The sequence below is a fragment of the Perca flavescens genome, chromosome 8, assembly GCF_004354835.1.
Source record: "Perca flavescens isolate YP-PL-M2 chromosome 8, PFLA_1.0, whole genome shotgun sequence".
NCBI classification, from domain to species: domain Eukaryota; kingdom Metazoa; phylum Chordata; class Actinopteri; order Perciformes; family Percidae; genus Perca; species Perca flavescens.
In genome coordinates, this window is record NC_041338.1 from 17,989,640 (window position 1) to 18,011,580 (window position 21,941).

Below are 21,941 nucleotides of genomic sequence, written 5' to 3' on the forward strand. Positions count from 1 at the left end.
CACCACGTATTTCCAGTTTGGCAAAGTTAGATCATCAGATTCTTTCCATTGCTTTATTCTTTTGTTCTCCCTTGTTTCAGCATTTTGGACCTCCCCTGTTTTGGTAGAGGTGGATGTGCTATTTTCTTAGGGTCAGCTATTGATACATTAGAACATATTCTTGCATTTTGCCCTATTCCAATTAATTTAGTTGGTTTTTTGCCATTTGTAGATTGTTAATGTGCCTCTCTCACCCACAGGGGTAGCAACATTTCATTCAGATTTGTCCGTTTCTGGAGAGAAAATCTAATACTTCAAGGAAGGAAGTATTTTCTGCCATAACATAAAGCAATATAAAGTTTCTTATATTTTGGAAAATCAAAAACAGAAGCATAATAAAACAAAAATACTAACATAGTATAATTTTCTCACTGTAAATCCAGTTGACAATAAAATGCAATACAAAAGGCAATAAAATGCAAAATAATACGCATCGGGTCTTTCATTTGAATCGATATCCAGGACCTTTTCTTCACACCAGAGGACCACTGAAAACATTCAACATGTGATTCCTCGGGGTCATCTACTGCATGGTTTTCCATCTACATCATTTGATATTTTGGATGATGTCAGTCACCGTTCTCCCCACTTTTTTGCTGCTGTGGAAAAGTGTAACACTTTCTAAGGCCATGCAGGACACACAAGTCACACACAGACTGACCCTCAAGACAAGCTGTATCAACAGCCTCCAGCACCTAAAATAAAAACTCTAAAAGAAAAAGAAAACAAAACGTGAGGTAAAGCGTGAAGGATTCCCATTTCAAAGAAAAATCCAGAGGACTCCTATTAGTCCATGACCTATCCATTCCCCTCATCCATGCCAAAGCTTTATCACATCTTTGGTATTAACAAAAACTTTCCATCTACTCTTTCTACTCACTTTCTTTACTTTCACTATTCTACATTACAATCTCTTCAAAACATAAATCTAACTCCTTGACCTTTCCTGTGTTTTACAGGAAAGTCCGTGCTTTCCAAGCATCACTCTTTCACACTCTTTTCTTCTCCCTCTAGCGATAAATCTCTCCGCGTTGCCTCTCTCTTACTCTCAAATTAAAACAATAGCTGGCTAATTGTGCTTGGTTGACATAATGGACTAGTATACACAGCTGGAGGGCTGAGCACGTACCGCAGATCCCACCTGTGCTGAGTCGGACCGGGGCTGATAGAAATCTCTAGCACCAACATGTCTCCAGCCTTTGTCTGAGGAATTTGCTGTGTCATCAGCGGGATAAACAAACCAACTTACTTAGCTCTTTTAAAGGGCTATGGGTAAATTATGAACTAGTTTGATAATCAAAACCACCTTAAGTTTCTTTGGTAAATAAACAAACAAAAATGTAATCTCTCACTAAACAGCCTGTTTTATCAGATAGCCTCGAAAAATGTGAAAAAAAAAAACAAGGTTAAGAGAGCCAGGTACATTCCAGGACTGTGAGATGGTGTCTGCGTCATCTCCCTTCACTAAATGGCCCACTAGGTGAGTCCCTCCAGACCTCTGGTGCTGCCAGCAAATCCGTACTCAACTAAACCACCTAAATTGCTGTATGAGCTTAAACACTGACAAAGAGCACAGAGGAGGTCTTTCTGAGGTGACCTGTAGATCTTGGCATATCTGTGTGATCTACTTGTGGAAGGAGCCAGTGGGGGGGGACACGAGACTGTTTGATCTCAAATATCTAAGATTGACCTTTGAACCCCAAAACAAGAAAAGCTAGTCAGCTGTGTGCTGAAGGCCCTGGGTCTCTCCACATTCACAAATAAAAAAAAAAAAAGCACAACTGGTGACAGGTTGGCCTGGCTTTTCCCTCCACTTTAAGGAAATGACATACATAATTTATTTTTTTATTAGGGATCAAAAAAGGCACTTCCTACATATTCCCTAGTATCATACACATATATAGGACATACGCTTTTATGAAGGTGTATTTGCCTGCGTGTTTTACAAGCGCAGACAGTTATATATGTTGAGTATATAAATGTTTCTCATCACTGAGCAACATAATTATATATGTCAGTTCCACACAAAGAGTTGGAGACAAGAACTTTTCCAGTAACAGCCAGCACCCACCAGTTTTGCACTTACAACTAAAAGCTACGAAAATATTAATAAATAATCAGCAATGTCAGTTATTTTTGGAACAAGACCCTGGTTTGTTTCTTTTTTTTCAAGGAAGTAAAGATCACAAAAGCATGTGCTCTGTGTGAGTTTTAAGGTGCTTTTGTAAACTCAAACTCAAAATGGGTGATGTACAAGGAGAGCCAACCAGTTTCTGGTTGCTGCGTTTGTGATTCTAACTTGCCTTCTTGCTGAATATGTAAACATGTTGAACACAGCAAAGTCTATGGGCGGGCCAAGAAAGCAGACTGGGTGGCATTCTCTCGTGCCAGCTCCGCTCACTTGTTCACAAATCCTTAAATGAATTTCCTCAGGCCAGAGAAGTGCACCTAAGTATGCACATCTGTGTGTGTATGTATGTGCAAAGACATATCATTTCCATCAAGATTTCAGCCCCATTTGGAAAACCACAACTTCCTAAAAGGTGTATCCCAGTAACACACTGGTCGTTAATGCCAACTATAAACATCTGTACACACACATACACACACACACACACATACACACAGTCATGTTCAATTCCTTCTGCTTCTTTCTCTCTGCCACCCATCTTTTAGGTGAGGTTGCTGTTGATGTCCAGGGCTTGCTGGTACACCTGAGTCATGTCCTCCAGGTCCCCTAGCAAGGAGAAGCTGCCATTGTCCCCCGGGGAGCCTTTCGTTTTGGGGCCACGGCTGAACTTGGGACCCTGTAGCGGCGGGGCTGCCTGGAACCCCTTGAAGTTGGCGAGCTGCAGCAGGTTTTCAGCCGAGACGCAGGCCCTGATGTTTGGGCGGTGGTGGGGGGTGGAGGAATGCCACTCAGCCCCACTGAGGGAGCTGGGCGACAGGGACAGGACGGAGCTGTCCTCTCCGACTATACTGGAGGGCCGACTCTGACTGCGGGACAGACCAGAGTCAGTTGAGGGAGGAGGCTCACCAAGAACTCCAGCCACCGCTGCCGCTGACGGAGGCCCGCTGTAGGTGGAGTATTTGCCGTTTCGCTTCAAGATGCCCTTTCTCCCCATCACTCTCCTAGGCGGGGAGGTGGCTAGCAGAGACATACTGGCACCCCCTAAAAGCTCGGAGGACTCGCTGCGTTCTGGCGAGGAGTAGTACCCTGATTCCCGCTGTTGGTTGTTCTTCAAGATGCCTTTCCTGGGCAGAGAGGGCACCATCTTAGCTGGCGAGCCCCCTCCCAGACTCGGCTCCACTTCCTCTTGATCTGGGCTGGAGGCTTCCTCTCCCCCTTCGGCTTGTTGAGGCAGCACTGCCTGGCCCAACTCCTCAGTAACCCTGGTCTTCAGGATCCCCTTGGGTCTCTTCAGACCTGGCTTGTCCTCTGCTCCACAGTGGGTTTGTCCTGCCTCAACATTTTCCTTCTTTGACTTTTTGGGCCTCTGGCGCAGAAGCTGGGGCATGGCTGCAGCCTTGCCTCCAGAACCACGTGGCTCAGTGCGGTTCTGCCAGTCGATGAAGCGGGCCAGCATGGGCGAGCCTCCATGGTCGCGTTGGGTCTCGCAGTCACACACACTGTTTTTCCAGCCCCAGTTTACCCACCAGTGGTTGGCTATGTCCTCCACTGTGGCCCGGCGCTCAGGGTTCACCATAAGCATCCAGCGGATCAATCCACGGGCATCTGGCAGGAAACAGAACAACAACAGTCTATACGCCGTCTCATACTACACACCACTTGGCATGATCACATCATATGCTATTATTAGTACTGAACGGAGAAGTGGAGTGTGAGTTTGACTATGAAATGCTGGAATTGGCCATGGTTGATGTAGGTTTTCATAAAATAGTGGAATAATCAAGGATGTATGAAAAAAATGTGGTGATATCATTTTTTCCCCTGGTTTTTCACATATGTTGCAATTATTCAATTTAGAGGCTTTTAAAAACAACTGCAATGCTGTTACACCATCACTTTTAGTGACTAAGTATTTTACATAGTATTTTTACATTGTTCAGTGTAAACCACAATTATATAACACGTGGTAGTGGCAAAATTCACACCATGGGAGTGTCTTTATATTAGTAACATCCCAAACTCTATCATCACTCTAATATTGGGGACTGCTCTGTTCTGCAGAGACAATCAATATTAAATAGCATTTTTGCAACCAACTCCCACCACATAATTAAGTTCATGAACCAATTAGACTAATAAAAAATTAATCTGTTAATACAAAATATCAATGAGCAGTATGACAGGTTTGTCGCTGAGGAGATATTATTAAGTGTCTGGACAAAAAGAGCATTATGAGTAATGCATTTTGCAGATTCTACGATATTTGTAGCCTACATTGAAAGCAATCTGATTCATTATTCCATTCAACAGATTTTAAACCAACGTCTCAAAGACCTTTGAGTATTTTCTGGAATTCACATAAAGAAGCGAGTTCTTTACAATTTATAGAAAGAAAGACAGAGGTCAATGGTTTCAGTTTCTGAGAAATTGTATAATTTCCTGACTCTATCTTCACTCCAGCTGAAACACATTTGCCAAGTATAGTTTATGATATAGTTTTATAAAGGGCACTGGGATCAGGTGTGTTTTCCTAGCATGACAAAAAATAGAAAAAAAATACAAATATGTAGAGGTTCCTGCAGTACCTGAGGACTGAGTGGGCTCTTTGTAATCGCCGTTGCTAATCTGGCGAATGAGGTTCTTGTGGTCTCCCCCATCAAATGGCATGGTCCCGTAGACCAGAGTATACAGCAGCACCCCCAGAGCCCAGCTGTCAACCTGGGGAAAATAAAAAAAAATAATGGTTATAAACTAGTTAATTTAGTCATATGAAGAACGCACACTGTCCATCAAATAAAGACTTGTATACTGTATGCTGCAAGCTAATCAAACTAAAAGTTGAGGCGGGTTAGATTTGGTGTTATGCAATGGAAATGCAGTCTTCCCAGTACTGTTTTGATTAGTGATTCATGGCATTAAAATGAATGTTGCGGAATGATCTCAGCTCTGCTCAACATCATAGCAGACCTTTTTTTTTTACTTTGACATTAATAAGCACCACAATCCCTTTTTCACACTAACATCATACAACATCTCTGTTAAAGAGCTTGTGATGCTGCAGAGATTCTCCAGCGTGTCTTTCATAGAAGTAATGACAAATGCCAGTGCTCTGGTCCCCGCCCCCAACCCCCACTCTCTCTCTTATGAAGCAGAAGAAGGTACTTTGTGACCACCAACCTAATGCAATGTGACTTTCTAAGTAAACGGTTACATAAGACTTTGTGTCTGGGGCATGAGGAGGTGCAGAGCCACGTGGGAAGTGGTGGGAGAGGAAGAGGGTAATGACTCCAGCAGAGATGACAGAGTCGTGATATCCTGGCCCCTGATGACTCGCTGGAGACACACTGCCATCCAGTCATCAGCAGATGACCTGTCTCACTGTGTGTCTGTGTGTATGTGAGACTGTGACGAATAGGGAATTGTGATGTGTGTGTGTGTGTGTGTGTGTGTATTGACTGTGGTTAAGGGAGGATGAGATGTCCTGAGGAATGTGCTTCTGATGGCGGTAGCTGAAGCTTTGAGACATAGTCTAGGAAGAGGAAATCAGATAGAGCCAGTTCAGGAGCAAGTGTACTTCCTCAAAGGATCTGGACCCACATCAGGAATGTTTCTCTCTCCTGTTGCCATTGGTCCGTTCCCGAGGGCGAGACAGGGCATGCACTATTGTTGTGTTCTATTTTCGTTGCCTGTGTTTGCTGTAATTTGTGGCCTCACCCCATCTGGGGTTCTGTAATTTCGATTGCAATCGGACTGCTGTAGTTTTTAGCACTCTGGAGTAAATTATAGTGAATTACGCTAAATTGAACGGTTGGGCTTGAATATCTAAAAATGCACGTTTTTTTCCTCCTCTGTTGCTTTGTTTTATGTAACTGATGCAATTTTAGAGACGACGCCCTTCAGAATGCGTCTGGAATTGCCAGATAAGTGGTTTTGGGGAGACATTTTCACTCTTTCTTTCACCAAAACTATTTGACTTTGACCATGAGCGTCTCTTTGAGGCTGTGAAAGCACATTCCAATCCCATTAAGATGAAGAGAAAGTGAGGAAAACTATCCTCCAATTCCTCACTTCAAAGGACCCAGACATTGTAGGAAGGGGAGGACAGGGAAGGGATGCAGACAGCATCGGAGTTGACCCACTGTGTTGTTGCAAGAGAGACCTCCCATTTACTGGAGACTAACAGTAATCCCATCAAAGAAGCAGAAAATAAAGCCTATCCACCTCTTTGTGTATGGCCTATGTGATGATGATAATCCCTAGTGAGATAATAATGATGAAAGCTATATAAAGTGAGAAATCTGGGAGGTTCATACCAAATTAAACAGCTAGGGAGGATCATACATTAAAGGATATCATGTCCTGGAAATTAAGTTCACACACAAACAGCTGGGGTTTTAGTCATTATTTGGTTCAATTGGCCTTACCTCTGGACCATGGTAAGGTCTCCCATTGACAATCTCTGGTGAAGCATAGAGTGGGCTGCCACAGAAGGTTTGCAGCAGCTTGTCCTTATGGTAGAGGTTGGACAGCCCAAAATCAGCAATCTGTAGAAACATGGGTATATGTGAATTTTACACTAGCAATGTGATTGTTAATCCCTCACACAAAGGTAATTTGAGTTTCACAAATCAAGGGGCAAACTTACCTTAATATTACAGTTTTCATCCAGTAGCACATTTTCCAGTTTCAGATCCCTGTGTACCACTCCATTCTGAAAGACAATGAGAAAAAACAAAAACAAAGTAATGATTGATGCATCTATCCATGCATTATTCACGAGAGATGGAGTGTTTTCCAAGTAATAAACAGTCCAGTGTATTAAGAAATGATTTACTCTGACAAAGCTAGCTTGTGGCTCTCGGGGGAAATCAAGGCAGCCTGTTGGTCTAGTACTCTTTAATTGGTCTTGTCCCCTCTGGGGTCTTTATGCTGACATCTGCTGTGGTTTTCCTTTTTAAATCGACTCACATGTGTCACACAAACATGAGCCTGTAATTACCATGCTGTATGAATGATGTTCTCACAACATCTAGGGATTAAAAAACAAATATGCTGTTATGCCTGGGTTTAAAAAAAAAAAGAAGTGGTATGCAGACAGACAGAACCCAGCTCAGATGTGGAGGAGTGACTTCACCCGTCACTCCACCCCCAAGGGTTGCGCTCTGCATGGCATCTCACATTGGTTATTGCCTGGCGGGGAGCTCATGTTCACATGATCCTGATTGGTGGATACAATGAAGAAACGGTTGTTTGCTTGTTGTGTCAGTGACTCACACCACCACACCCGGTGGGAGGTTGTGCTTGGTAGTGATGATTCATCATTCATGGGACTCTCCTATCTGAGGACCATGACATCATCCCTATCTCCAGCTGGGAGGAGAATGACAAGAGGGGAGCCCATCCAAACAAGCCGTGGGACCTTGGGGTTTTTATGGGAGTTAGTGAGATGTGGAACAGGGGTTGACATGGGTGTGGCTGGAGCTAAATCTCTGGGGGAAAGTTTTGGGGGTATCTCGGGACATCCATCAGCGTGTCAACAGATGAGGACAGAATTAACGCAGGGACTGTTTGGCGCACTGTAATCGGAGTGTAAGCCTGAATTAAACTGGCCTGTGTTCCATCTTCGCTCAGAAACAGATGACTCCCTGACACCAGCGCCAAGAAAAGCATACTGTGTAGGACCTGCAGATTAACTGGCTATATGGCTGACTGTGAAGGTGCATGGTTAATGTTATAATAAGCATGCTGTGGCCTGGAAAACAAAGTCTGAATGTGTGTGAGAGAGGCAAAGAGAGATTAAAGATGACCAAGAAAATGAATGTTCAAGTTTTTTCTCTATGTACAGTATGGTGTGGGTTTTCTCACCTTGTGGCAGTGGTGCACGGCGGAGACTATCTGTCTGAAGAAGTGTCGCGTCTCCCGCTCACTCAGGCGCCGGCGCTCGCTGATGTAGTCATACAGCTCGCCCTTGCTGGCGTACTCCATCACAATAACGATCTTGTCCTTGTTCTCAAACACTAAGAAATGATAAGAAAACAATTGGAGTCCATTAAGATCTATTTTCAGTAAAATACATCTATATGAATGGCAAGAGAGATGGGAGGACCACTTACAAAGTAATTCCAGGTTCATTCTATCATAATTAAATCACAAATGGACGTTGTTGTGTAAAATGCAGAATAAACCAGTATACCCTCCTTTCAGTTTTGGAGAAGGGATACAAATTCCAGAGGAGCACATTACATCTCTACATTTCTCCCAGGGTTACATCACCCAAACCCCACCTCATGAGTCTGGCTCCTTCAAAACATTGCAGGGAGGGGCTGTTAACTCAATCAAGCCCACTCCTCAGAGACCAGAGCAAGCGGAGAGCAGTGAAAACAGAGAGAAAGCAGAAACCAAAACAAGGAGACAGAGTTAGCTTTGCAGACAGTATACTATAGTGTCAAGCGATGCCCTTGACACATCACTTCAACTTCACATCATGTCAACACATTTCACAACACATTCCCACATGCTTAACCACCATAGTGTGTCCATATCACATAAAAGGTTATACAACAGTTTAAATTCAATTAAATTAAATTTATTGTATTATGGTAGCAACTGCAACTTCCCGTTCTCACAGCAAAATTAGGCTTATTTATTCAGAAAAACTAATGCATTACTTAACAATCATCCCCTTTTTATTCTAAGATAATTCAACTTTCTCAATAATGATGGAAGCCAAGTAATATTCATGTAACTGTTTGTGTGTCTTCTGTTTACTCGTTAAAGTCAAAGTAGTGAAAATGTATACAGTTTCTAATGTTTTATATATGACAGCTGTTGAACTTTTATATGACCAAAACAAATCAAGAATAAAAATAGCAAACAATGCTGGATAATTCATTTTCAATCTGGCTGTTAGAAAAGACAACAACATGATTTAAACTAGGGGTGGGAATCAGGGGTGATGATATCAATACGATATCATCACGGTACTTATGTCAAGATATGATATTATTGCAATTTTAAACATATTGCAATATATATATATATATATATATATATAGCCATTTATTTATTTAGTTTTAGTTTTTTCCAACTTCAAATTTTTCCCAATTTCAAATGATGTCCCCAAAAGGAAACTTTGTCAACACCTGTTTTATCTGAAAAGATCAATTTCTCTGTTTGTTCATGTCACTTCAATTGTATTGCTACAAACTAACCAACACATATATAGTAATAGATTGATACTTGGTTTCTGTGTATCGATACAGTATTGCCACAGAAAATATCACGATACTATACCGTACAAATTTTTTCCAGCACCCCTAATTTAAACGTTTAATTTTTTTTACATTAACTTACACAGTACCAGTTGAATTAAAATTGTTGCTTGTTACACATCTGGTAACTGGAAAAAGAAATGTTATTACAGTTGTATTACTGTTATGAATTCCTATCCAACTGCAGTCACCAAACGTATCATTCTGTGTCAGTATTTAGCCTTCTGCTGTATAATTTCAACTTGGCAACATACTTCTCTCCCAGCGCTTTGGCATGAAGGGAATGAAAATGGTTAGGCAGGGAGAGAAGGAGAGAGAGAAAGACCGAGGGAATACTGAGTAGATCACAATAACATAGTCAGCCATGTTGTGCCGCATTGTGTGGGGGTGATTTTCCCACACAGCAGGGTCACCGAGGGTGAGGGCCTCTGCTTTCTGCACCCTTGAGTGAGCACCTTCATAGTTTGTCACACTACTTTCCTCACCCCCTTCCAGGGTCCTTTTAAAGATATAATCCTCTACAAAAACACACAGTTGCTGAGTGATGGTAATGCTCCCCGATTGTGACTGTCTGGCTGCTCGGGAAGTAACAGACGGGATGTAAGCCAAGCACCCTGGGAGGGCAGATCCAGCCCTCTGATTGGTGGACGGAGTGGTGACCTCCTGGGGTGGCATTCACGGTGATCCGTGGTGGGGTTGTGCTTGGAGAGCCAATTCTTAGCTTGCACTGACATTTACCTTTGACCCCTGGTGGTGAAGTAATTACCTGGCTCACATATTTTGGGTGTGTTACAGCCCGTTGGGTACGCCAGCCACCACTACAGCCTTGCTGTCACTCATCAGGCTTTGTTCGTAGGTCAGGCCCTCATCTCTGACTAATTAGCACCTATTGTCCTATTGCTGACACTGATGATAGACAATGTTGCAAGCTTGCACAAGGGACACGAAGAGCACTATTACAAAGTGTAATACAGAAAAGTGGTGGAGTACTATTGATGCAGACAATAATACTTTTACTACAATAATACACTTTCTGATTTAGGTGTTTTTATGCGGATTACAGGTTATTTATTGAATTGGTGATTATTTACTGAACTGAGCTAACCATAACAAAAGATCTTCAGAGTTTAAATAAATATCTTGGAATATTTCACCTATAGAGAATGCAGCAGCTTCCTTTCTGAGAGTTAAAGGAGATCAATGCCACTCTCATATCTGTACAGTAAATATGATGCAACAGCCAAGCTGGTTGCTTAGCCTTCAGACTAGAAACAAGGGGAAACAGCTAGCCTGGCTCTGTCCCAGCTAAAGGGCAACAACATGCGTTTGCGTTGACAGCATTCTTTGGGGTTGATGATTTGTTTTAAAAGGTGGGCACTAGGGTACCAAGTTATGCCTGAGGAGCGATGAGCAAAATCCACTTTTAAATGCCCCTGCACAGCATGCTGATGGATGCAGAATGTGAGGGAGTGGTGAAAATCAATCTTTACACACACATCTGGTTCAGCTTTGCTTCACACAAGGCAGTTAGCAGGGCCTGTTGAAGAGGGTGTTGCCGGACACACAAATCTTGGGGCCTTTATATCTCTAAGGCAAGGCTGGGTGGAGGCCAGGCCACAACAGTAAACGCTGGGTTTGAGGAGAAACACCAAAGAGCAAGAGCAATGAGTCTGGTCGAGTTTGTTGGTGGAGTAGGCTGCTTGTAAAGGAAGGCAGCACACATTGGAACACCATACAGCCTCTTAGGAGTTTATGAAGCTGGGTGTTCTTTTAATCATTCTCCTACAAAACAAAAAAAACTTGGCTGCACTTCAGTCCTCCAGCTGACTACTGGCACGTTCCCATGACAAATAGTGATGTTTGTCACATATTCCCATTGCTGATAACAACCTGGGGACTTTGACACTGAACAAAGGACAGTGGGTAAGCCAGTTTGGGCAGTGGCACACAACTGGCTGCCATTGTGATAGGGCAGCTATACTGAAAATGGCATTGAAAGTGTTGCTTTGTTGATACTGGCATAAAAATAGTCACAAATCATATGAAACCGACTCACACTGCGGCGCCTTGTGACTTTAATTGCCGGCACATAGACCCAGACTACATTATAAGAGATGATTTATTTCAAGCAATATGTTGAAATAACTCAATGGGAATTGTTCAACCTTTACATTCATCATTAATTCTAATCTAGGTTTTCTTTAAATGAAGTTAAGGTCATTCAAAAGGGCTCATATATAAAATAAAAAAGAGCCGTTAAAGCCTGACTTGAAGGCTTTGATATTTAGAGAGTTGCTTCCTGAGGTAGATATATGTTGATGTTGCTCCAGGGAAGGCTTAAGGCCTTTCCTCCCTCTGCATAGCACTGGACCAGGGTCAGACAGGGTGCAAGCCTGGATGACTAAGGTCAATTCAGTCTCTCCCTAGATAGACACACACACAACATTACGCGCGCGCGCGCGCACACACACACACACACACACACACACACACACACACACACACACACACACACACACACACACACACACACACACACACAAGGACTTATGCAGACACACGTGCAAACACACACATACATAAGTAGAGTCTGGTTTCCAGATGCAGTTGTCTCTAAGTATCAGCAGATGTCTGGCCCTGAGATCAAGACCAGAGAAGACAAGAGATGAGACCTCTTAGATGTGGACAGGCAATCCCTTACAGTAGAATACCACCCCCCCTTACACACAAACATTCAAAGCACACATGCACACACACATTCAGAGAGATCCAAAGCCATCCAGACTTTAACCGGCCCAGGCATCCAGAAAGAGCAGAGAAGATGAATAACATCCCAGAGCTGTAGTGCAGGTCTTATTATGACATCTGCATGTCATAACATGACAATCCTGCAGCTTGGCCACAAGTGCTGAATGAGCTGAGGGAGGGGTGGATTTCGGACGTGTGTTTTTGTTTATGTGCGTTCAAGGCAAACGAGCGTGAGCGTGTATAATTTGTTGTGTGTATATATTTCCAGACATGCAGACAATGATCACCTTCATATATAGAGATGATGTGTGGGTGACGGAGGGATGACATGATCTCAATCTCTCTGCGGATGTGAACCATGTCTTGGTCGTCCTTGATCTTCTCCTTCCGAATTGACTTGATAGCAACCTGGAAATAGAAGACACTTTGATCAGTTAACTTATAGCAACATACAACAGATTTACATTCACATGCATACAGATTTCACAGAAACAGATAACTGGGGTGCAACACATTATCCTTTTTGCCCACTTAAACTGACTACATAAATATGCTGATTTAATATGGAATGGGAAATGACCAAAGAAAACCGTAAAAGAAGACTAAAGCGTATTCATGTCACATTCTATATATTATCAGTGAACTTAAAAATGTACATGGCTCTTGCAGGGTACATACTGTCTCAGTAAAAACATGTGAGCCAACTCAATATGTATTGCTACATATCTTTCCCCAATAAACTGTCGACTTCATCTACCTCATTTAGCTCCCCTTTCAGGGGTGTAGGGCCTGTATAAGAACATTTGACCCAGGCCTTGCTGTTATGAGATGAGTCAAACAAGGAGGTCATCTTAGTCTCACACTGTGTAATTTACTTTATTCTGTATAAAGCAAAATTAGGGTGAAAAACAACCTGACATATGATGCCACAATGGAGGCTTGCTTTGTACTCATTTAACCAGGTATTAGTCAGTGTTTTGGGCTGGGCCCCCAACCCGTCTCTCACGGAGATTTCAGAAGTCAGATTCACATGGTGAAATGTGGGGTTTCCATAGTAACCGTCTATCTGAAAGCAGATGAGGACCCTGAATATCATGAAAAGGTGATAAGGGAGGTGTTTAATGTTCTCAGGAGGAAGGCAGGGAGGCATGCAGGTCAGAGTGCTCTTCCATAAATCAGATGTCAGTATTAACCTACACAGCCGTGTTTCCTCCCCCGTCAAAAAGTCCTTGAGAAGACAGTACATTAAACGCGGCCTCTTATTTTTAGTCATTCTGATTAACTACAGCTAATGGCCTAGTTTTGAAATAGCCTGAAAAGCTGGCCTGTTGTGAGTTTTATGGAGGAATCAGGAGAATGGGCAGGGGTTGAGGAAGTGAATCAGTCTACTTGCCTTGCCAATGGGCCTGCTACAGGAGGTTCAGCAGTCAACAACTACACTTGATTTGACAATTTTTCACTGTTATGGCTATGCCACCGGGGTAAGAGTCGGCCACAATTGGATGCATTCAACCCTCTAGCCTATGTACTCTTTAAATAAGAGGTTAGGGGCCTTTTCCAAAGAAACTAATCGAGAGTACATATGTTACTATAATTGTAGCCTAAACATTCTGGATTGAGTCCTGGGTTTGCTTTGATCAGGCCTCTATAGAGTCTGTATGCTCTGAATTCTGTTAGTTTAAACTTTTGTCCTCTCCTATCTAAGCGGTAGTATTCTGAGGAGCCCAGCTTTATTCCATTCAACAGAAACCACAGGCAGTAGCGAGTGCCAAACTAATTACTGTGTACATCAATAAAAATAACCCCAAACCGGAATAGTTCCTTTCCAGAGCATGCCTTGATTACATAGAATTTAAAGAAATTATACCATAATAAGCAAGATGAGGTCCAGGGGGTCCACATGCTGTGTTCATAATTGGTAAAAGTTGTTTGTGTCTTAACACTGATCTTTTCCTTCTGTTTACCTCATCAGATTCATCAAGATTTTATCCCTGATTCCCAAAACGTGAGTACATTTTTTGACTTTGGTGTTTAACAGTGAGTCATAATGTGAGTAACCTTCCTGGATTTAATGTAGGAATTAATTCAGGAATGTATTAATTTAGGCAACAACTGAGAAATGACCTACAAAAGATACATGCAAAGGCAGTTCTCTGTATAACTACTGCCTAAAACCACAATTTTCTCCAAAAAGGGTAATCAATCTTTAACAGCCATGGTCTTCATTCCACGCAGTAAGTTAATTTATTGAATTAGCCAGCTCTCCCACATTGGGTTTGAGATAAAGCCAGGTATCTCTTGTCTATCTCCTCATGTTCCCCTGCCCTGACCCCGATGTGGATCATTAAACAGGACTGCAGATCAGCCACTTGCCAGCTGGCCGGGATGGCTGACACAGCTACGCTTGTCCTTAAGTGGATCCCTATTACTGTCACTCACAGTAAACAGGCGCTGTACTGCTGCCCATGCCGGCCCCTGCCAGGTATGCCCCCCACCCCCCATCCTTGTTCGCAACAGAGCTGTTTGAAGTGAAAGTCCATGCTTCGCTTCACTGGAGCCTGACATCTTCCTCCACTTTCTCAGGCCATTAAAATAGATGAAGTATTCATCACAAGCTCACCCTTCTCTGTGTTCTCTAAAGATCATGATCATCTGCTGTGTTGAGTGTGTGTGTGTCTGACTCAGAGTTTAGCAGGAGAAAGAGAGAGTCAGTGAGAGGAAGAGGCCCGTCACTTTTCCAAAAAAATATATTCTCAAACACAGCCAGGAATCATAATACCTCATCAACGGCACCACAAATAGCAGAGGAATGTCAGTGTTTTCCCCTCTTGCGTACCTCTCCAGTGAATCCATTGTTGGGGAATGATGTAATCTGGTGCTTTAAGCTCTTATTAATATGACTCTCTAACCCCTTTAACTAAGGCTGTCCCTCTGTTGTTATGGTTGTGGGCTTCCCTGTCTGTGATAGATACCCCATACAGGCTATTAAACTTCCCCTTAAATCTCATTTCCTGCTGTGGATGGCCTTTTAAGTGTCACTGCCCATTTCAGGCCTGGCTGTCACCACAACCTTTTTACTATAATGTTCTAGATGGCAAATACTAAGACACACACACTCTCTGTCTCTCTCTCATGAGTATACAAACATGAAACTCATCTTCTAGAGGCTTGTGCATATGTCACATATCCCCTCTATGATCTCTATGATCAATTGCACTCCATATAATGTTGGGTTTCAACTGAGCTGCCAAGCACTACAACATATTGCTTTGCAGATTAAAGCAGACAGTCACTCATTTCTACTTTCGCTGACACACTGAATGTGCCCACATCTAATCAATCTTTCTCATGTGCCTTGAGCTCGTTCCACACATGCATACAAAAAGTCTCACACAAAACTTTCTCAGTCTGTCTCCTTACTTAGTTCTCTCTGCTCTTCTCATTTGGTTTGTGGAACGAACCAGTAAAGGTACAGGGAGTCAAGATGATTGCATAACAGTCTCACCACGCAGCTGTATCTGCCATACAGACACTACAGGGACTAACTTAAAGTCAGAGGTCAAGTAAACTCTTGCAACGCGGTGCCAGCAACACGTGGCCCGTAAGGTGGCCGGCAGTTATGCTCTGTCTGTTTTCTGCTGGTTTCCTAAGATATACAAACTCCCACGTAAAACACAGTGGTGCAAGGAACTCCTATACGATACTGAGATGCTATTTAAAGTCTGAATGCTATGCTCAGGACATTGCAGCACATTACAGGAGAAGGGAAGGCCTTAGGCCACTGAATTTGGACCTAGAAAGAATTATTTGTATACTGACAGGTGTTTTTTATTATTTTGCCCACCCCATTGCTATCAGAGAGGGTCGGCTAAATAACAGAAACACCTCTCTGTGTAATGCAATACATATCAATAGCAGCACAAACTACCGGTACATCCGCCAATATGACCATGAAATTGATTCAACATTATAACCTTTATGTAGGTAGGATTTGATGCAGGACTGTGGTATGAGACTAGTTAGACTAGATTAGTTTCAGCTAGGTGTACCTGATAAACTGACACCTAGTTTGCATGGACTTTCTTGAAGATTGGTTAAGAGATGTAGTTTAAAACATAAGTACCTGTGGGGTATGCTTTAAAGTATGGCTTTAGAAACAAACAAACCTTGTGGGTGGCTGGCAAATAATGCAATTCGTTCAAACAATACATTTCGGAATGAAAACAAGTCTTTTGAGTTATTGTAGAGAAACAATATCTCAAACTCTCTCATGACAAAATAATTTATAATAATATAATATAATATCCATCCATCCATCTTCGCTTATCCGCTTAATAATTTATAATAAACTTATAATAATAATAATTATAATTTATTTGGACCCTTCCAGTCAATGTGCATTGTGCAATTCTACAATGCTAGTGAAAGTAAAATAGGCTTCACATTCGAGCTGCTGCCATGGTCATAATAAATAGGAAAATGAAGACATGGACAAGGATCCAAGTGGGACAGGCCAAGAGAGAGTAAGCCCAACCGGAGAGTTTACGGTCCCCCTAGCAAGCATTCATTTGCCAGGAGCTATGAAACCATTAGGGGACATTGTTGATAGATACTAAGTTTCCCCCCTGTGTTCTCAGTGCATGGACAGTTCCTCATGTCCTGCCAGGATGGGCACAGGGGGCACATTTTGCCACAGGAGAAAATATTTGGAGAGATGTGCTGGTCTGCAAGGTCATTACAGCAGATGAGTTTACTATGGCAAAGACAGCCTGCATTTTTTTTTTCCTTCTTTATAAAGAAACAGAAAGTGTTTGACTGACCTCTGCAAACAAACTCACACCCACATAGCAACATTAAAACAAAACCGAAAGGATATAAAGCCTGTGTCTAAAACACTGTGTCAAAAAATGTGAGTGGGCCCTAGTAGTCTCTCTCTGGGGCCTGTTAGCTGTTGTCCATGATTCCTACTGGGATCATTGGAGTCACATCAGTCAGTCAGTAGCCGGATTTGCACTCCAGCACCCGTCGTGAGGCCCCGCACAGGACATGGCGTGTGCAGCCACAACACCCTGGCCCCATGGGCCCTTCTGAGCAAAGGGGAAATTCCCGGGGGGAGGGAGTCATGCACACGCCTATGAGAGCAACAAACTATTTTTTTGACCAATGTTTTTTTTTGTAGTGGCTCCTAAAGCGCTTTAAGAACACAAGTTGCCTGCAAGCGTCTGGACCGACTAAAAGCATCATGGCAGAAGTTTACAGCTGCTTAGAGTATCTGTTAAGTGGCTCACCTCTCTGCCGGAGTGTCGCTCAATGGCCTTCTTGACTTTACCATATGTGCCTCTTCCTAGCGTCTCCAGCAGCTCGTAGCGGTGTTTCAGGTTATGCTTGTGGTGGTGTTTCTTCACGCCCGAGTTTCTCCGTCCATCACTGCTTGCCGGGGTCTCTTCGGTTGAGTTGCCGGCAGGTAGGGATGGAGCTGGAGCTGGAGGGGAGGCTGGAGGGGAGAGGTCACCCCCCGCGGAGGTTTGGCCTCTCTGGGCCTCAGGACGCGTTGCCCCCCGGCGGGGGGATAAATAAGCGGTTTCCATCTCACTAGGGAAGCGTTTTACCTTCCCACTGTTAAATATTTCAAACTACCTACCTAAAATAAATTGCTAATATAATACTTATAGGTCTAATAATAGTAATAATAAATAAATAAATTACAAGGAATAACGCGTAGCCTACTAGTCATAGCCTATTACATGTGGAAATTAACATTTCCAGATTGTCTCGGTTGATCAATTGGCTTTGATCAAAGTGAACAGAGATTTATCCTCCTACTTATTCATGTTTATATCGCTATATAATCAATCTACTAATGGATTAAGCACAACAAGTCTATAAGGACATTATCGGTCCATAATTACCTGATACATAGTCGTGTATTACTGGATAAAAATTAATTATAGTGCCAATATAATAAAATATGTATTCAGATTTCGGAAGCAGGCAGCATGCCGGAAGCTGAATACACTTTGGATTTAATGATGATAAATTGGCTATAATGCAAGCTCTATCCCAATAAAAGAAAAAATGACTAAATCAATTGGTCTGATCTCCTCACTACTCAATCGACCTGCATGATCTAGCTGTTAATTCTGGCTCGTTCACCTTATCTGTCGTCCTAAACGCTTCCAAAAGCACCGACTCACATCTAAAAGGCGAGAAAGCTGCGACAAAACCGGCGTTTTGGATGAAGATGACCCTCATTTTGTCCACGGCCCAGGTATCGCTCCTCACTCATCTGGGCTGTGTCTATTGTGCGACTGCATGCTCCGTGCAGTGGTCGACGGTGGTAGAGGTGCGCTGTGATCGGACACTATCTCAAGCTGAGACGATTTGGATATTGCCATGGTCGTTTTGCTTCTCCCCTTCTTCTTCTTCGCATGCCCTTCTTCTTGTTTCTCCCCTTTCTCTCTCTATCCTCAACGTGAGAGGCTGTGAATAAGACTTGCGAGAGGATCCGAGACCGGAGGCGGGGTTTACGCAGACCTCCTCCTTCCCTGTCTTTTCTCTCCCCTTCCCTCTTTGTGCTATCTTCCCCTCGCCAATCTCTCATATGACTGCTGCTGAGTTCGGGGGCGTAGCTGAATCATGTGCACAGGAGGTGACATTCCCCCCACCACTGTCATCCATCTTTATCAAAAACGTCTAATCATTCAGAGCTCAAATACAGTTATTTATTTACTGATCACAATTGCACAGCCCTTCATCATACCCAATTATTACCTCCATTAAGTATGTCATATTTTCTTACCCATTGATAGTTAACCTATAACATTCACATCCTTAAAGGAATATTTTGACTTGTTTTGTTTTGCTTTCGTGCTGAGATTGATACCACTTTTCTTTCTGTCCAGTGAATATTAAGCCACAGCCATCAGCAAATTAGCTTAGCATAAGTTAAAGACTGTCTGAAGATACCAGCAACTCTAAAGCTCACTAATGAACTTAATCCAAACAAAATCCACAAAAAGTGAAAAAAACAACATGCTGTGGATTAAAGGGGGTTATTTGCTGGGGTCCTCATCACCATGAGGTTGCCAGGCACCCGGCAAAGAAATAGTGTATTTCCTAAAATGTTTTTTAAATTCATATGAGGTGTACTGGAAATCAAAAAGTACCCACACACTGCTTGATGTTCCCCAAAAATTTAAACATGATTGCAAACGGTTCCACGAAAGATGGTCTTCGTCAGGTAAAGTAGTGTGAACACACCTACACATTTTTTGGATAAAATTATTAGATAACTGACTAATTGACTTTTACGCTCATTATTTAATGTTGACAATGGGAAAAGGCTTCCCAAATGGGTCAGTAATACCACAAAAAAAGGGAGTGCTGAATGTTGACTGTAGAAAAGTAAGAATATTTAATATGCTAACTATGTGCACAACAACAAGCACTTAAATGGCATGAACAACACAAAGAGGCTCAGAGTGGCAGCTGGATTGATAATGTCATAATAGAAAACTGTATGAAGAAAACAATAGTGGGAGACTATAGGTTAAGAGTACTGAGCATATGATCCTCTGACATATTTACTAATGTAACATCTTTAACAGCAATTTACAATATTCGTAAGGCCACTCTTCAGTATTCCACTCGTGTCTTTTGTATTAGAGTTGTGTGATTAGTCTTAACCATTTGTAATTTATTTCATTTTTAAAATTGTTTGCAAAATGTTAAAAAGTAACACATGGAAGGTTATGTAACAAACAATGCAACAAATTGTTTATTTTTGGTGCAGATCCATATGCAGGTGAGGGTCAAGTTTTAGTTTATCATTTATTGTCACATACATGTTTGCACAGCACACTGTAATGAGACTGTGCATTTAAACCTTTCTATCATGGTTCAACCTAACTAACATACATATACTACTATGTATATTGTATTATGTGTTATATGGACCTGTGTCTGCAATAAAGTTTATATATAACATGCAAACTCCACACAGAAATGTCTTACCTTGACTAGGGATCTAGCCCAGGGTTTAGAAAAAGAAATATTTTACATATTTCCCATTCTTGTCACTGTGTTTCTTTCAGTTCAGATCTGGATCAAGCATGCAGATTTAAAAAAAATATAGGTAAAAACAACTGAAGGGTGAAGTGTGTGCGATCTGACTGCTCTAGATAATATGTTGGCGCAAGGAGGGTTTGATTCCCACTCCAATACATCAACCAATGTGTCCCTGAGCAAGACACTTCACCTGTAGTTGCTCCAGAGGTGTGCGGCCTCTCGTGTATAGCAATTGTAAGTCGCTTTGGATAAAAGCGTCAGCAAAATGACATCTAATGTAATATAGGATTTGGCAGTTATCATGATATCACTAACTGGATTGTTATCAGAATAGTTGCATACTGATCTTCAGAAAAAAATCTGCTTCCTGTCTAAAAAAACAGCTGCTGTATTACAGTTATATAGAAAGTTTACCAGCAGTTTGGTCAATTGGAAAGGAAAAGAAAACTCAAAGCACCGTGAAACAAAAATATGTCAAATATACACATTATGAAATGCTTTTTAGGTATTTTATGCTATACAGTGCAATGTTGTGCATTCATTCCTTTATAATGAATAACAGACACCAAAAAACATTGGCTCTGTTTGTCAATGTAATGTTCCTGCACTTCTCCTGTGTTTTATATACATTCATAATTCCAAATGAATTCATACGGTATTTGCATCTGGTTTCCATAATGAAAGAGAATGGAGACAGATCTCAGAAGGGATTATCAAATGAATCCCATGTTTTTATGTGGGCTGTGCTTTTTTGAATAGATGTCATCAACATGTGAACATATTTAGTTTACTAGTTTAATTTTGTATAAATTCCAAAATGTCTGTAAACTTTTTTATGTTGACATGCGTATTCTTAGTAATATGGGCAGGAAGCCAACTCTTCTTTAAATAACTACTGACACCCTGGCCAAACTCTGTCCAACAATCAGATTGAATTGACTGTATAGGTACTTGTTCATATGCTTGTGTATTACAGATATATAGGGGAAGTCTAGGCTCATGTCAAACACTTTATGTTTAAGGAGGGAATCTGTTTTCCCAATGGTCTTCAGAATAGCTGGCATAATTTTTGAGCATTCGTGCCATTTGTTGTCATTAAACAGGGCAAGTAGAGTGTCCAGTTATAGCAACACCGACTCGAAGATTAGTATCTGATCTGATTCCTCCCTTGGCCTCATTTGCACTCTGCAGCAAAGACGGTAGTTGTTTTTGTGTACAAAGAGTGCCGCCACTGCCCTCTTGTGGTGAAAGTAGGGTCACATCATTGTCACGAGGAAGAAGAACTTTATTAATCTCTCTTGGGGGAATTACATTTTTTCACTCTTTTGTTATTTATCATTACACACGCGCACATGATCGCGTCACTCCAATCAGTTAGGGGTTCAGTGCCTTGCTCAAGGGCACCTCGGCGGTGCCCAGGAGGTTAACTGGCACCTCTCCAGCTACCTGTCCACACACTCCATGACTTTGATCCAACCTGGACTTGAACTGGCCACCCTCTTCTCCGGTTCTCAAGCCAAGTCCCCTATACAGACTGAGCTACTGCATTGACAGTACAAAACAAAAATTGTCATGACAAAGTCAGACAATAAGAAAACATTTAGAGTGACCGAAAATATATGACATGATCCACAAATAGAGCCTGGTTGTTGATTCACTGTATAAACCGTTTTCATTCAGCAATC

General features: G+C 42.1%; 1 protein-coding gene across 1 annotated transcript; it reads right to left on the reverse strand.

Moving 5' to 3' along the window:
• Positions 1–1,690: 1,690 nt before the first annotated feature.
• On the reverse strand, positions 1,691–18,737 carry nuak1b (NUAK family, SNF1-like kinase, 1b). Its single transcript, XM_028586158.1, has 7 exons — positions 17,478–18,737; positions 12,477–12,597; positions 8,036–8,187; positions 6,816–6,881; positions 6,595–6,714; positions 4,756–4,888; positions 1,691–3,775 (listed from the first exon to the last, which is right to left on the reverse strand). The coding sequence occupies exons 1-7, from the start codon at positions 17,775–17,777 to the stop codon at positions 2,712–2,714; spliced, it is 1,956 nt and encodes a 651-aa protein (XP_028441959.1). The 5' UTR covers positions 17,778–18,737; the 3' UTR covers positions 1,691–2,711.
• Positions 18,738–21,941: the final 3,204 nt, after the last annotated feature.